General features: G+C 32.5%; 1 protein-coding gene across 1 annotated transcript in view; it reads right to left on the bottom strand.

Annotated features, from left to right (window-relative positions):
• Positions 1 to 16,368, bottom strand: part of LOC111420938 (kin of IRRE-like protein 2) — a 135,804-nt gene extending 119,436 nt beyond the window's left edge. Inside the window, exon 1 of the mRNA XM_023054030.2 lies at positions 15,782 to 16,368. Within this exon, the coding sequence (XP_022909798.2) occupies positions 15,782 to 16,190 (409 nt within the window). The 5' untranslated portion in view covers positions 16,191 to 16,368. The remainder of the gene's footprint in view (positions 1 to 15,781) is intronic.
• Positions 16,369 to 17,420: the final 1,052 nt, after the last annotated feature.

The raw sequence follows: 17,420 nt of genomic DNA, 5'->3' as shown, positions 1-17,420 counted from the left end.
TCCATCCTGATCATATGCCTTATAAATGAGAAGCTTGTTTCCAAAACGTACTAAATCCACAAAATTTGGAATCGCTGTATTTTGGGCTGTCTATTTAAGACTTGCTTTCTCTGTATACTTGAATAGTAATTTCTTGTCAAAGTGTTCCACATCCCGTTGAAAATAGCCTCTAAATAACAGTTTTGGTTCCAAAGTGTACTACATCCAGTCGCTGTTTAGTGTCAAAACGTACCAAATCCATTTCAACCAATCCGAGACGTTCTTAAAGTAACGTGACTAACCTAAAATAATGTAACCGTGTAACTTTCTGCTGTCAACAAGATTGTTCGTCTGTTAGTATTTAGTAGTTTACAAAATGAGTATTGTTGAGACAGAAGAGTTTTTTGAAGACATTCAATCGACAACAAATGCTAGAAAGCGGAAAAGTGATAAAAGCAAGTGGAAAAAGAATGTTCTTAAGAAAAACAGATATGAGCTTAAGTCAAAAAAAGAACCACTTGTATCCTGCTCACATAACGATAAAGTATGTAAAGCCAGACAACTAACAGCCGCTGATATATCTGGTTTCCATGGATATTTCTATAAACATAAAACTGCAGTTTCTCAAAAAAACTTTCTAAGTGCATACATAATGGTGGAAAAACCAAAAAGACATAGACCAAATCAAGGCAAGTCTAAAGGTCATGCAAAATCTATAAGTGTGAAATATTCGATTCAGTCTGGTGCACATCAAGTACCAGTATGTAAGAAAACATTTTTATCAATTTTGCAAATTAAAAAATATAATATTGTTACAAAATAAAATAGAGGAACACATCAAGTCATTCAAGTGCCGACCAAAACACTGGTGTAGAGCAGGTGCTCCAAATAGAAAGTATTTACCCTCTGACTTAAGCATAAAGAAAATGTGGGAATTATTCTGCAAGGAAAATTCGTTGGATGACAATAATAAAGTATCCACATACTCTTTATATTATAAGGTATAGTGAGATTTTTGAGAAATAATAATTCTTTATGTTTAACAGTCAAAATATTGTTTCTTTTAGGTTTTTACTAAGAAATTTAATTTGGGATTTTCCCCGGTTAAAATGGATAGATGTAGCGACTGTGTTGCCTTCTCAAATAAACTCAGTCATAAACGACGACGTCGTCAAACGTACAATGGTTGTTGAGCAAATGCTTCACATAAGAAGATCGAAAGCATTTTTTCAGCAGTTGAATTTAAAGTCAGAGAATTCTATCACAATAAATTTTGATATGATGCAGAATCAGTCGTTGCCAGAAACACAGATAGGTGAAGCTTACTATAAAAGACAGATTTGGTATTATCTTCTTGGAGTGATAATTTGTGATGACCACGGAAAACTAAACCAAGAAAATGTATTTTTTTAACGGTGGTTAGAAGCATGCCAGCGGATCGTGCATTTGACATTCTTGAAAAAAAGCTTCGGAAAAAAGAGAGTATCATATTTCCTCACGAATACGATGATATCGTAAAATCAGTTGGAACTTTATATACTGTTTCACAAGATTTTAAATGGATGAGTTGGCGAGATCTTAATAAAAGCGTGGTAACATCTAGTAAAACATTTAAAATAACTAAGGCCAGGCGCTTATTGATCAACTATTCAACTCCAAAAATTGGTCTTGCTCTTTCTTATAGCCTAGCTCCTTCGTGTGAACATACAATTCTTAAGAGAGGAATGAAGCTGGCTAAAGGACGTTTAAAAGAATTCCCTTCCTCAAATCATATCAAAAACGAAAAAAAGGCTGACGTAGTTTTTCTTCTCAACAAAATGGGATATGATATAGAAAATGTTATATATTATCAAAATGTTTTACGCAGCACTCAAGATAACGATAACGATGAAGATTCAGATTAAGTGTTGCACGAGTATTTGTTATGTATGTTATTATTTCTTGTTCTTTTTTTAGTAAATGCATCCAAATTTACTAAATGTTTTTAATAAGTGTTTAATAAGTGTTTTTTTTTTATTCCATATCGTACTACATCCTCATTTTTTAGCAAAATGTACCAAATCCAAATAGTTTTTGTGTGTATTTTTGTGTGTAAGACCATATATCTGCTGTTGTACAGACAAGTATTATTATTATTATTATTATTATACGTATGATGATAAATGTTAGGTATATGAAAAGTTTAAAAAATTGTTATTTTACTTACTATTGAAAGTACTGGAAATAGATAAACTACTTGAAGTAAACAAATAGTTCTTCAAGTACTTCTTATGTCAAACAAGTAACAAGTATCCAGTACATTTTAAGCTAAATACTGAAAGTACAAGTATTAAGTACCTACAATTTGAAAATACTGACAGTAAACTACTTAAAGTAAAAAAGTACTGAATACTTTACTTGCAGTACATTTTTATTGCTCAACTTTGATTACAGCTGGATATGCTGTGCAAAAAAATGTATTGGTACATGAATAAAAATTCTTGCCTAGGTCGTGAAAAGAAACTCAGAATCTACAAGATCATACTGAGACCAATCTGGGTAAATCACGATAGTAATATAATAATAAATGTAATCGAAACAACTTTGTTATATTTGTCAGGCACCATATTATATACCTAATCATGTAATCCATAATAATCTCCAAAGGTCAATAGTGAAAAAGTAATTGCCCGCTAATATTCTAAATACGTAACAACCATTCAAATGTTCTAGTCAAGTTAAAAACCCACCACTAAAAGGTTGAAGATATTGGCTCGAATTGCCATCAACATGTTAACGTAAAGATGAATTTGAAGAATAGAAAACGAACAAAGAAATACAACACACAAATTAATAACAATTTATGCCCTAGATGGTAACTTGTTTTCCGAGTTTTTACCAAATTTAAGAGTTCTCTGTCAGTTCCCATTGTTTACTTAAAAAATTACGACATAATGTAAGAACGAGATACTGTTGTATAATAAGAGAAAATTACATGGTACTAGTAATATCATGAAATTACTGACGGAAACAGCTCGGTTATTTTACGAGAAGAAGCTAATGGGACGACCGAGACGCTTCCATAAAGACGAAGAGAGTAGCATCCCCAAGCTTCAATGCGCCCCATTAGACGAAGATCCCTCCTTCCTATCGCACAATTTACACGACCCCCGCTATTCAGATTTTAGAATGTATGAAATTGTTCCGCACGATTTAACTCGTAATTGCACCCGAGTTAAAAAATCAGCTCCCTATATAAGTAATTGAATTAATTTTTTAATAAAAAAAATTAAATTTTTTGAATTATGCTATATAACTAGTAACTTTAGATGTTTTACTTTAAACGTAGCAGAATAAAAGCGCTAAATGATGGACGATCGGGAAAGTTTTTTTTCTTTAAAATCTGATAGGAATCGATATCGCGGCCGCTCCAGTCATTTTAGGCTTGAAATATGAACCAATATTGACGATAGAATGGCCGCTGAATTATACATGAATCCCACCTTCCGATACCAGGGGTATAAGTAGGACGATGTCCCAACCCCTAAGCATAACCGAGAGGTTGAAGGGGGTGGGGACGAGACGGTCCTTATTAAAATATATATTTGATGCGGGTATCAACCTCATGGAACGAACAATCTAAAAATACCTAGAAAAAGTTTCTTCCACCTTCTTTCCTTCATCCACTAGATAAAGTAGAATCATTTTTTTCTTCGTTGGTTTAGATGAAAAATATTTAGATCAGGACATAAATTTTTACTAAAAAAATATGATGACATTAATAAGATTTTTTGATTTGAAATATTAAAATTATCTTATAGAAAGAAAGATGATTTGCACTAAAAGAAAAATTTGATAAAGATGATTATAGTACAAAATTAAAAAAGAATAAAATGATTAAAGGAAAGCTTAATCAATTTAAAATCGTTTAATGAACGAATTAGAGTCGTTGGAGTGCGATAATGAATGAATGAATTTTCAGTAAACCTTCCGATCCATAAATACGCGTTAAATGGAAAATAAGTAAAAGTCTGAGAGATGTTTCGAAGTTTTCGTTCGACTGAAATTTACTGCCTGAATCCGGTACTGCCTAGCAATTTGGCAACTTTGCCCGAGTTCGAAAACCCTCAACGATTATGGTGCCTCGACCCAAAATTAATTACTTCGTTAAAATGGCACTTAAGCTCTCTCTTCTGTCTCTCTTTAATCGATTAAAAATCTTATTTTTAGAGGTCATACGAAACACATTTAACAAAAACCTCCATTAAAAACTTGCAAAATTATAATTAGGTGATAATATTTTTGTGTGCAATTTAAAAAGTTTTATATTGTTTGAAAATATTTGTAGATGGAGAAAACTTTTTTAATGATAAATCTGTCGAGAGCTTTCATAACGTAACGTTTACGTCAATTGGGAATTATTTGTCAAATTACTGTTAAAGTTTCGAAAAGTTTTCCTTATCGTCGAACGTTTTCAGAATTAACTCAATAAACAACTCCATGTTGTCAAAACTTTCCAATACTTTATCAGTGTGTATAACAAGTTTTGTACACGGTTTAAACGATTCCGTAGTTTTCCGTGTAGTTAAAGCTTCCGGCACGTAGTGCCTTCTTGAAGTTCCACTCGTTCAAAAGTACCATTACAATTTAAACACAGCTTTTAATAAAATCGTTATTCAATTTCAGATTTTTATTGAGTTTCACAGTTATTATCTTCGGATTTTGTTTTAAATCGTATTTACTTTCTTTTTCTCTTTATCTCTCTGTAAATACAAATTAAGAACAAGATAATATTATAACACTAAGTGATAGCAAAAACTGTATCAAAAATAAAAAAGATTCCAGCAATATTTCTTGAAGGCACTTCATAATTAATTACTGTAATGTATCGCACAGAAATCAATACGCCTTTTTAGAGATGGAAGCCTCTAAAAGCAGCCCATTGGCTGAAGGAAGCTTAGGAACTAATGCCACATTCAACATTGTAAACAATGATCATCGACCAACGTTTATTGTTTCAACTCACGCTGTAGATAGCACACATCAGGCCTTGGTGGAATTGTAAAAAGTGATTACTTCTGGCATCTTTTTGTCTCCAGATTCAGGATCGATGGCGTTGTCATCATGAAGCCAAAGATACGAGAAGCACGTATCTTTCCCATCTAAATCTATCCCATCGTTGAAGCCAAACATGGTGGTGTATTCTTCCTTTTTTCAACTACAATAAATTCTGGGAGTAATTCTTTTAATTTTTGTACAATTCCAACATAATATAATATTTTCTTTCTCAAATAATCAATTGACTCCGTATAGAAATGAACGGCCATAATTTTATTACCAGATCCAGATAAGGACTGTTTTTCCACCTCACATGGTTTATCACTAACACAGAAAGCGTATTGAGGTTGTTTCAGGCAAAACTTTCCATGTTTAATGTATACATTTTCTTGGCATCAACAAGAAATGAAATTGATCTTCAGAGTTGAGACTACTCACTATATTGCTATTGTACAAATTTGCATGTAGCACCGAAACTATTAGTGATGATGCATATGTGACTTGGAACCGCGTACTCACGTATCTAACTGTCGTGTCCATGATGTCGTCTGTGAACAGATTATGGCAATTAACTCTACAATGTTGAATTATAACGTTGTGTAAATCATTTACGAGCACTCCTCAAAATCGGGTTTTCCTACATAACTGTTCCCAAAAAAATGACTTTTGGACCAAGTTCGTATTCATCTTCAAACTTCTCGCCACTATTTAGTTTTAGAATCGTCTTCACGCTCTTCAACGTAATATTGAGAATCAATATCACTCTCCTCTACGAAATTCTCTCCAAGTTCTACGACACTCTATCCAAAAAGCGTGCTAACCAGGTGGGTAGGCGCACTTGACCCTATTTCAGGTGCCTGTCTGAGGGTTAAATCATCAGGTAAAGCAAGTAAACTAATAGGAGGTACACTTCATATTAGGAAAGAGGGAATAGAACCACACTATCTAGTAACATATTATATAACAAAAGTAAGATCCCGTCTATGCGATCAAACTTATAAGGATTATAGGTGATATAGATATCACAGATTTAAATTTTTAATAACACTCAGAACCTGAAGTCTGTTGTAGCAATCCTGTTTCAACTTAGTAACTTTGGAATTTTTTGCAGAATTCCATTTTTTATCTGCGATTAATAAGAAATTTCGTTGCTACAAAATCTTCGTGTCTTAATTATCTTGTCAATTCTTCTCCTTTTGATTTTAACACTTACTCTTCTTCCGAAAACCAACGATTGAGCACTTCGTCCACGTCAGGTTGTTTTTCGACCCTCTTTCTTTTACGGGATGATCCTAATTGATTTTCGTTGTTTGTCTATTGTCTCTATTCCATCTTGATAGTTACGTAATCGACTAATGGTCTTTACAACTCTTACTGTTTTTTCTAATTCACGGAGAGGTGTATAGGATGGTTAATCTTTAATTGGTTGGAACACATGATTTTTTCCTTTAATGTTAAATCTTCTTGTGGCATTTGGTTTAAACTTGAAATTTAATGTCTTTACAATAAGAAGTTTAGCTTTTAAGTTAGGCAGTAACATAAAAAACTTGAAAGGAAATTACAAACATAAAACGACCCGGAGACCGCCGCCGAACTTAAATCATGCAAAATTGGACTCACTTTTATATAATCACTTTGTTTCCAAATTATAGTCTTTTCCACACCAACTTACATAACCCAAGGATGTCAAAACTGATGGAAGCTTATCTGAATCAATTAATTTAGTTTTTGGAAACATTTTTGTAAATCTTCTTCTTTCTTCTTTATTTTTTTAGTCACTCTTTGTCCATATCATTATATTAAGGTTTTTATTATGATTTCTTTTTTCCTCTGATAAACCACTGAAAATTATAAGACTCTAACGAAGTTACATATTCTAATTTCGAGAAAATTTCAAATAGTAAAAGGGCAACGTTTATCTTATCATCCAAAATTTAGGCAACCCGAATCATGGTCCGATTAATTTCCTTAAAATCCCTAATTACATTTTAATGTTCCGCTTTTAACCAGTTAAAACATCCCTCTCAATTACCGAATAATTTTACAACCCGAAATTTCAATCCATAAATGTATGTAAATCCTCAATTCACCGAAAGTACGGGGCAAATTTGTCACCGCTAACTCTCCAACTTCTAGAACGCCTACATCATTAAATCACCGTCGTGAAAATGTTAACATAACGCTACTTCACAGTTTAATATCGGTTTTAAGAAGCTTTAAACGAAGTTTCCACGAACGGATTGCATTTTTAGAGAACATTGAAGTGCTCTCAACCCATCCTGCTCTCCACTCTAATCTAATAATTTTGTTTAGATGATGATAAATATTAATGTATGTAATTTATTTACAATCGGATTTCCTAAACTGAAAGGTTATTTAGTGTGATAAAATCTAGATTACATAATACCTCTTCAAAGCGAAGTGTTTCTTTATCAGGTTGTGTCACGCAGGTCTCGGAATCATAATTATGTTTATAACTGTGGCTGGTTTAAAGACTTATTTATGCTATTTTGTTATGCTTGAACCTCATCGCGATTTACATATTCCTAAGTTTTACGTTTATTACTATAATTGTTTAATTTAAATTGCCTTCCATTTTTATTAATTGAATTATTATTATTATTATACAACTTAAAACTAAAAGTTTAAATTTTAATTTTAATTAAAGTATTGTTTTTTTTATCTTTTCGATCAACGTTTATCGTATCTACATTTTAATAACGAAAGTATTAGTTTGAAACGAGATTATTATTTAAATTATGGGAAATTTACCAAAAGTAGATCTCTTAACTTAGTTTGTAATTTATGCAAGGTCTACACCACCATTATTCGCGATACCATAAATTTTTATTGCTACCTTTTCAAAGTGGACAAGTCACGTAAACTCAGTTCAGTTTAAAACGATAAAACTTAAAAGTTACTTTCCCAAGTGGTTTAACAGGTGTATTAAAAAAAACCTCGAGATAGTCATGATTATATTATCTATCAAATTTAAGTTGGAACTTCCTATTTAAGATCCTTCATATAAATGAATAACTTCTGTATAACACCTTACTCAATTTTTATTTAATATCATGACTGGGATTGTTAATTATCACTATTTTTTGTGACATATGATTTAATATCTGTTAAAGATAAAGTTATAATAAGTTATAGTTATAATATGTATTTTTTAAAATACCATCCATTGTTAGATTCCATGACATTTATCCAAGTATTTATACGGGATCTTTCGTATAAAACTGCCAGTTCTTTGACAACTATTTTACTCTGATATAGTTCGTATGCATTCCTTGTTTTACCAGTATAAATCAAACCCTTCAGCGAGCAAAAGTTTTCCACGTCACATATCCACCAAACTTTTATTCCGTATTTGACTGACTTCGTTGAAATATATTGGGTAAATTTAGTTCCACTTCGAAAAGGACAAAGCTGAAACCATCAAAACGTATAAAACGTACAATTGATTTGATACTATTTATTCCCACAGTTGTACGATATAAAGGATTAGAGGATAATTTCCGATTAAACAGAAATGGTAAAAGAACCAGAGATAAATCACAGCTAGGAAAACGAAGTCAACTTACGCAGAGAATAGAGAAGCATCCTTGTTTAAAAACATACTCGAAGCCTAAGTGGAAGAAAGAAGAAGAATATAAACTTTAAAGGGGTCATCGCCTCACAGAAGATGACTGCTGAATATAATCAAGCAAAATCCGATACATATGCAACGTATTTGTATTAAGTATGCATTTTTGTTTGTAAATTATATTATCAAAACGTGGAATATTGGAGTGACGTAAATCCACATCAATATCGTTATAAAAATGTCCAATATTCCCAAACAAAAGTTTGGAGTGGACTATTAGGTAATCGCAGCGTGGATCTCTATTTTTAAATGAAAAACTGATAGTGACAGCGTATTTGCGATTATTAAAAAACGAAATAATTCCAGGAATTACAAAAATCGCAGAATAAAATCGAGCAGCAGGATGAAGTGACACTTTATGCGACTATGGCAAGAAAACACCTTAATACCAACCATAAAGGACGGTAGATAAACCAATTAGATTTAGTATGGGGATATTTAAAATCACATAGATTTGGAGATCATTGCGGAATTGAAGAAAAGAATTATTGAAGTCTACTGAAACTGAGAAAACTTTGCAAAGGAAGTATTACTGTGATGAAGTGGAAAGTAGAACATTGAACATTTAATTTATGAAATTGTTGGTGAACACATTCTTTATTTTCACATTTAACGCGTCTTGTATAAAAAAATAAGATTTCTTACTTACTTCAATACACTGCAGGAAATTTTACAAGCAAAACTTTCCCTTTGCGAAACTAGCCAATACCTGTACTATTAAGCTATGTTGCATTTTATGTGGGACAGTGAATGTAACGTTTGAGAAAAGTATATAAATCCTGTTGAGGAGTGCTTAAATTTTTATGCCAATTTTTATTGCGTTGCTGCATTATTTAACCAAAGAAGAGATTTATTGTCTTGGCACTGTACAGAGAAACAGACTTAGAAAGTCTTGCAAGTTGCCAGAGAATAGAAAAATCCTAAAGTCTAACATACTCAGAGGAACATGCCATGAAAATGTTGTCACTTTTGAAGGTATGGAATTGTCAGCAACAAGCTGGAAGAACAATAAACAAGTTTTATTGCTTTACACCTATGTTGGCTCTGAACCAACAGAGAGTAGATAGCCCGCTGCGACAAGAAAATGAAGAAAATGAATGTCCAAATATCATGTCCTCGGGTCGTAATAGAATACAATGCCCAAATGGGAGGCATTGATCTTATGGACAGCTTCATCGGTCAATATCATATCCGCATAAAAGTTCATTCTTTTTCTATAATACCTGCCAAATTGTTGTAAAGTTGGCAAAATTAACAGGGAGTTTTGTTTTATCATGTTTTGAAATAAATATGTCACACTGACGTTTGAGCTTTCGTTATTCAAAAAGAAAAGGTGCATAAAAGATGTTGTGGGGTGTTTATTTGCCATTTATTTACCTAGAAAAGGTGTTTTGTTCTATTTAATTAGTTTGTAGCACGTTTTTACAACAAATATGTACTTTGTTAAAATCGTATTTATCTAAAAATTTATTAGTGTTTTAACCTCAATTATTTAGTTACTGAAAATGTTACTAAAAATCAGGAAAACAACATAAATTTTATAAGGGTCCTAGATAATACCAACAGAAACCCTAAAAAATTTATATTTACAAAAAGTTAGCACAATGAAAGGGAAATCTTTGAAGGACATTGGGAAGTTCAGAACCGAGCTTGCTGAGACCTTAAGCCGGTATCAAAGTTAGTCAGAAATTAAAAGGGGAAGATCAAGTGCTAATAGTCGACAAGAAGAGACCCCGAGAAGGTCAGGTGTAGAAGTCCTACCAGTGCCGGATTATCCTATAGACAATATAGGCAATTGTCTAGGGCTGTGGGCTCGAGGGGGTCTTATGATATAACTAATTGTACTTAATAGTCGAACAGGGGGGCCTGATTCAATTTTTGCCAAATTATCGTTAATCCGACACTGCGTCCTACCCTCAACTGACTTATATTACGATCGTGTTGGACATGAAAACAATCTCTTGAAGCCATAAATACAGGCTTCAAGAGATTTTTTTGTACAAATTGAATTAATGTACATACATAAAAAAGGTCTTTAATCCCTTGTTCTATCCCAGATTTATTACATAAAAGCCCATATCAATAATTACTTTTCCTTAGAAAGTAAATATTAGAGAAAATCTACCCGGGTACAACAGTTATCAAACGTTTAAAATTTCGGTTGTCCACATAAGGGTTAAAAACTAAAATATAAGCTACAACTCTAAAAAAAATCGTTTAAAAAGTGTCTAGATATTACACGATTTGTGTGCGGGGAAATAGCAATTATAACAAAATTCGAAGCGGGGTTTTCGTTCGATCGAAAATGTGTTTGTTTTGTTTCAGCCGCTTTTCATTTTTTTCTCCTCTCAGTATGCTTTTTTTATAGTAGTGAGTATTTTTTAGTATACCAGAGGGGTTCGTCACGGTTTACACATCGCGAGCCATCCGTGTTTTTCCTTGTTTTTCTATCTCATTTTTTTCACTAACATACGTTGTTGTGTTTCGTGTAAACACAATGTGAATGCATTTGAAAATTAAAGAGAGTGGGAACTTGAAACTGAAAAACTAGAGGGATTATATAAAAATTATTGATATCTCCATTTAATCCAACATAAACCCTATGTGTATGGCGTGTTATCCCATATAGGGGTAAAATCGGGTTAGAACTTTAATCGGGGGGAAACTGTATCGCGTCGCGTATTTTCCACGCTGAGATATTCAAGTTTCCTAGTACTAATGGCCTTCCACTTGTCGTTTGCCCGTGTTTATATGGGAAAGGGGGGAACGGTCTCCCACTTTAATTACTTCGGTTGCTGTCGTTATCCCGAAGCCGGACAAACACTAGTACTCTGAGTATACTTAAGTTTAAGTTTCCTATAGTTGCCAAAACACGAATTAAATCTACCCCTAGCTTAAAATGATTTCAAATGATTCACATCTTTGCCCGGAAATGTAAATTATTGTAATTAAATTTTCCCGCAAATTAATTTTATACATACTATATAAATTTAATTTCAACAATATCAAAATCCGCACGTATTTAATATGAACCACCTGTAAAAGGAAATTTTATACAGGATAATAACTATCTAATTGGTTTTATGAATATCGGTTCCAATGTGTATGTGTGTTAAAATCGAGTGCTAAAATCGTTTGATTATTCGGGTTTCACATAAAAGGTCAACGACAGCGGTTAAAAACGTAAAATGGGATAAAAATTTTAAATTGTATCTATCTCGATTTAAATAAAACCCTTGTACACAAGTAATTTCTCTCTTTCGCACCACCACCGTGTGTTTAAAAATTTAAAACTCCCCATATTTTCGAATTGTCGGGATTTCACACCACTACCAGGCGGCGCTTGCGTTATTATCCCGCTTTTTTTTAATTTTTCACGCGCTTTCCCTCGAGCTTATGCATATCCAAGCTTATATTAAGTAGCGAGAAGAGAGAATCCGTTTTGTTCTTATTTAATGTCCTTCGCATTTTCGTACTTTAATAGGATTAAAAGTGGAAAATTTTCGTACGAGAAGGACCTCTAACTTCGAAAATGTTCCCGAAAACATCTCTAAAACAACAACGGGATTACGGATTTGGGTTTCGCTTAGAGTTTTAGCCCTCCCGTTTATGTCTCTTTATCTTTTCGTTTTTCGTTTTGCTTAAGGTTTCGAACGCAAACTATCAATTGAGTCCTTCGAACCAAATAAAACGATTCTCGGCTTTGCGGTTTTGCGGAAAAGTCCTTTTAGATCTCCCTTTATAGGGGGAATATAAATGAACTGGTTGAATTAATCGATTGTGGTTTTTCGGGGAGATAAAATTTATAATTAAATATAAAACTTTAATGCTGTCTTTATTTTATTGCTGAGCGAGAAGGCAAGTAAATGTTTTGCTATTGCTGTATTAACTTATTAATTTACATATTGTAATGATTAATTCGATGTTTTGTATAATAATTAGGTTCTCATCGATCTACAATGCATCGGATACGACTGTATTGTTGTTGCAGTACGAAATTGACTGTGATACGAAATAGCATGAAGGCATAAACAACTAAAGAAAGATTTCCAAAACAATTAATACAATATTAAGTTACAAGAAAAGATAAATTTGGAAAAAACGTACTAAACGCCTAGAAATAGAATCCTGGCATAGTACAAAAAGATCTATAGCACGACTTCGGTTGAGCACACTGGAGCAAAAATTGTATTAAAATCATTTTTGGGAATACTAGAAAAGATATTTTCATCCAATATTGGAGCAAAAAGAAAAATTGAGATATAAAAACAGAAATTATTCGATCAGATGTTGAGATAAAATTGACAAAATCGAAAAGACAAATAGCACCTAGTAGACACATAACTTTACTTTGTCTAAAAAATTTTTGTAAGCAAAACTTTTTTAAATACTCTGGGAATCTCCGGAACTTTTGTGCGCAATGCCATAAAGAAGCAAACTTGTTATGGGTTTGTGTCAACAGATATGAGATATGTCAACGCTTTCAAGCCAAAATGTGTCTCCAAATAAACAACCTCAAAAAGTTTTTAATGATGTTAGTCTTTTTATGAAAGCCATTACACCTGTCAAAACAGTAAAAGGCAATATTTATGTTCAGAATTAAATATAGACGACGTTGTATTTAGCCAGATATCAATTAAAACACTTGTTGGGTAAGGTTACTTTAGTTTACAGCTAAGAAATGTTGGGTAAGGTTCTTTACAAATGTCAATAATCTCGAGAAAGAATATTGGGTAAGGTTAGTTTTCTTTTGAAATGTCAATCATCCCAGCAAAGCGTGTTGAGTAAGGTCAGTTTTGTTTACCAGCGTCTCAAGTTGAAAAATGTTATGATCGTTGCGCAATGCCAGATAGATTTTCAATAACAAGGATGTGCTCTTTCTTCTAAAGCCTATCGTAACTACTATAAATAGACCGTTAATTAATTTCAATTGCAGAAAACTAAGGTAATCATTATTTTGACCAATTTCAGTCAAAAATCAACCATAATTCTAAATGAAAATATTCTGAAATTTTTTTTCAAACTTCGACGAACGTCTTTATAACCAAAATGACACTTACTAGTATTTTCAGAGTTGACATCGTAGTTTGCACGCATCGGATGAGAATCTTCTTAATGTTTTCATTGCGACTATTCTCATAATTTGTAGAGTCCTGCTTGTATTTGGACTTGTCTCTGTCGCTTATGCTATGATGTTAACAATGCGGAACATGTGACATAGGAAGATGGGAGAGAGAGACGAAGATTCGGGGATAAACTTATAAAAAGAATGCAAGCCGACAGACTCGTTAAAAACGCGAAAATAAATAACCTAGTACGAAAATAGAAAAAAGATCACAGGAAGTACGACCAAAACGATGGCGAGAATGTTAGACCTCATCTTCCGAAGAGGACGTATAAAAATAAACAAGCAGAAGCCTACCAATATGGATGTCCATATTACAGTAAAACCTCGATATAACTCTCTATTTAATACATCAGTTATTTAAATATAAATGTTCATAGATAGAATACAACTCGGGTTATTTCCCAAGTTGTTCTCTTGTATATTTTTATTAAAGTAAAAGTAGAACTAATATTAAACCTAGAACTAGAAAGTTTCGGATTTAGCCGTCTTAAGAAACTCAGGGCATGTTTCAGGAAATGTTTCAAGTTCTAGGTCTAGTGTTAGTTCTAGTGCAGGTGTTAACTCTAGTTTTAGTTGTTACTCAGCGCTAGATTATTGTATAGTTTTGTTGAACTAAAAGTAGAACTTACTAAAACAGAATGTAACATACACGTTTACAAGAATATATAAAATTCAAATACATCTCTTTTTTGCAAATTGATAAGGTTGGGGTAAAAAAACACAAATAAAAATGATCAGAAAAGTTGATAGTGTTTAGAAACATGTACTCATTATATACTATCAAGATATCATTTAAACAATTTCACAGAAATGAGAAGGAGTAAATATTTATTACGATATTTATAAATCATCAATTCATTTGACATTTTGTTGTTTGAGTGATTTTGATATAGAATTAAAAAAAAAACTTAGGTGCGTAATTAACCGTTTAACTATTAATATTTTTTGATAATATCTAGTAGGTCAAAATATAAATATGCATGACTTAGATCATGAACTATTTCATATGGCGACGCATGGTCCTACTTGAAAGCTCATAGTTGCCTGTTGCGATCGGTCTTGTTAGAGGTCGTTTGATATTCCAAACCACTTCCGGCGTCGTTTCGTGTTATATATGCAAATCATGTAGAGACCCCTCCATTCAATTTAAACTGTTATCTACGCAATTCGTTACACAAGGTTATGTTTTGCACGAAACTATTGTTACATATACTCACATAGTATTAAAGTTATCGCCATTTATTATAGATATAAAAACAAATAATCTAAAAAAAAATAAATAATTTAATTACCTATTGTTTTTTTAATCCTTTAATTCTTTTAGGCAATAAACAAGTTGACGGATATTCATCCTTTTGCTTCGAATAATCGTAAAAATATATATTACGTTTAATAAAAAATGAGGGCCTCCTCGGCCTGTAATAAAAACTTTACGTCGCCCGTTATAAAAGAATATTGTAAAAGTGTAAAAAAATACAAGGCTGTAAATGGCGCGTTTAGCATATCATTATGGAGAGCTGGGTAGCAGTGTGAATTGACCCCTTTTTAACTTGACCGATTGGACGATAAAATAGCGATAAAATTGCGAAAGGGGTGGAAAAGATAAATACTAACGCCATCACAAACGACGCCGTTCCGTTTTCCCTTCCAACTATAGATTTTCTTGTACAAACTAGCTGTGACTTTAAGGGTAAACCTGTTGAAACATTTAGTGTAAGTTTACTAAAGAGATTTTTGCGTAAATCATCATTTAACTTTAAATTAACCTAGTTTTGTGCTTCCATTTTAACAAATAATTTGAAAAAAATTTAAGTTAAATATTTGATTTTAATTAACTTTAAATTCTTTTCTAATAAATTATTTGAGATAAAAACAATTTTTATTTAATTACTATTTACATTGTTAATCAATTTTATTTAATCCCACGAAATTTAATTATTTAAATTTTATAATTAACTTTGCACTCAATGAAAAAGAATACTACTTACTTATAATAGTGAGATTGACATAAGTTGTTCTTGTTGGCGATCTGCCAAATTCTACTCGACAACGATACACACCATCATCAGACATTTTAACGGAACCAACACTAAGTTCTGCACGTTCTTCATCTAACAATTGTAAACGATACTTATTATTAACATTATCCTCTTGTAACGGTCTTTTATTTCTAACGTCGTATTTATAAAAAGGTTTTTCTGAATTTTCTTTAAACCACACCACTGAACTAGCTAAATCCGGCGGATGTACCGGAGTTAAAACGCAAGGAAGCTTTCCGATGCCACCTTCTTTAGCTTCTGCACTTTCAAAAGATGTATCAAAAGAATCCGTACACAAACAAATTAACCAAGAATAGGACGCAATGAAAAACACGTTTAAAAGAATGTATCCGCGCATTTTAAAATTGTAAAATTTTTGTTAAGGTTTTTTTTTTGCACAAATTTTAATGAATTTTTTGTTGATTATCGAACGTCTTGAAAAATGTGAAAATTATTTGGCTGGGGAAAATCATGAAACGCGTTGTTAATTTGTGCGCGAACAACCGGGACGCAGGTGGGAATACCGGGAGACGTTCATCCCCATCCTGCGGGAACACTGCAGGACTGCTGGCTCCACCCGGACTTCGCATCCCCTTTCGCAAACCGGCATAAACCGAACTTACACGAACCTGGGGGTTGATTCGTGAACAGGGAGAGAGCTTTTTGCTACCCTGTTAGGTACTGTTGCGTGTGCGTGCACGTGAATAAAATATTATTAATATACTTTTAAATATTCAGGTGGATATTTTCAAATTTTAAAGGGTTATTAAAAATTTTTAAATATAGGTGTAGCTACTATTTTTCGGTGAATGCGGTGGTTGCATTATTAAAAAATGGTATAACATTATTTTACATTTTTAGAGGGATTTTTTTATAACATAGTATTATACTATTTTTATAAACATTATTTAAAGTTTACTGTTCAAAAATAATTTGGTTTTTTAATTATTCCTAGTTACATTGCTAATTACCATTTAATCCACGAAAAATAGTACATATGTGCATAATTGTATAAGCCTTATATCTTGCAGCATTTTGTATGCTGCAATGGAAGATACCAGGAACAGTAGTATCAAAATAAAAAGATCAGAAAATACAACAATAATTATACAGGTGTCTCACGTAACTGGCTCGTTAGAACTTTTTCAGGTTCCACTATTCGTAGAGATTTGAAATTTTGGTAGCATGGGTTGTTCATTCGAAACTTTCGATCTAAAATATTTTCAAGATAGCCGCCACTTCCGGTCTACCGGAAGTAGACGATAACTTCTCTATTTTAAATGGAATGTTATAGTTTTTATTGCACAATTTAATTGTACGTAAAAAAATAGGTTGATTTTGATAAATGTTATTGGTACCTAGCGTTTTTCGTTTTCGAGTTATTTTGGTTTTAAACTTTTTTTGGTAAATTTCAACATGCTCTTTAAAACTCCATATCTCAGCCAAAGTTCATTCAAAAAAGATCTACTTTGGCACGATTACTCTTCAGGTGTTGTCAAACAGATTGTCATTTGTTGTATCGGAGTATCTTATACAGGTTGGTCAAAAATTGAATTACTGTTTCTCCATATTCAATGGCGAGAAAGTC

Source organism: Onthophagus taurus, chromosome 7 (assembly GCF_036711975.1).
Source record: "Onthophagus taurus isolate NC chromosome 7, IU_Otau_3.0, whole genome shotgun sequence".
NCBI classification, from domain to species: domain Eukaryota; kingdom Metazoa; phylum Arthropoda; class Insecta; order Coleoptera; family Scarabaeidae; genus Onthophagus; species Onthophagus taurus.
The sequence above is the reverse complement of the archived record's forward strand: the minus strand, read 5'-3'. Positions and strand labels throughout refer to the sequence as shown.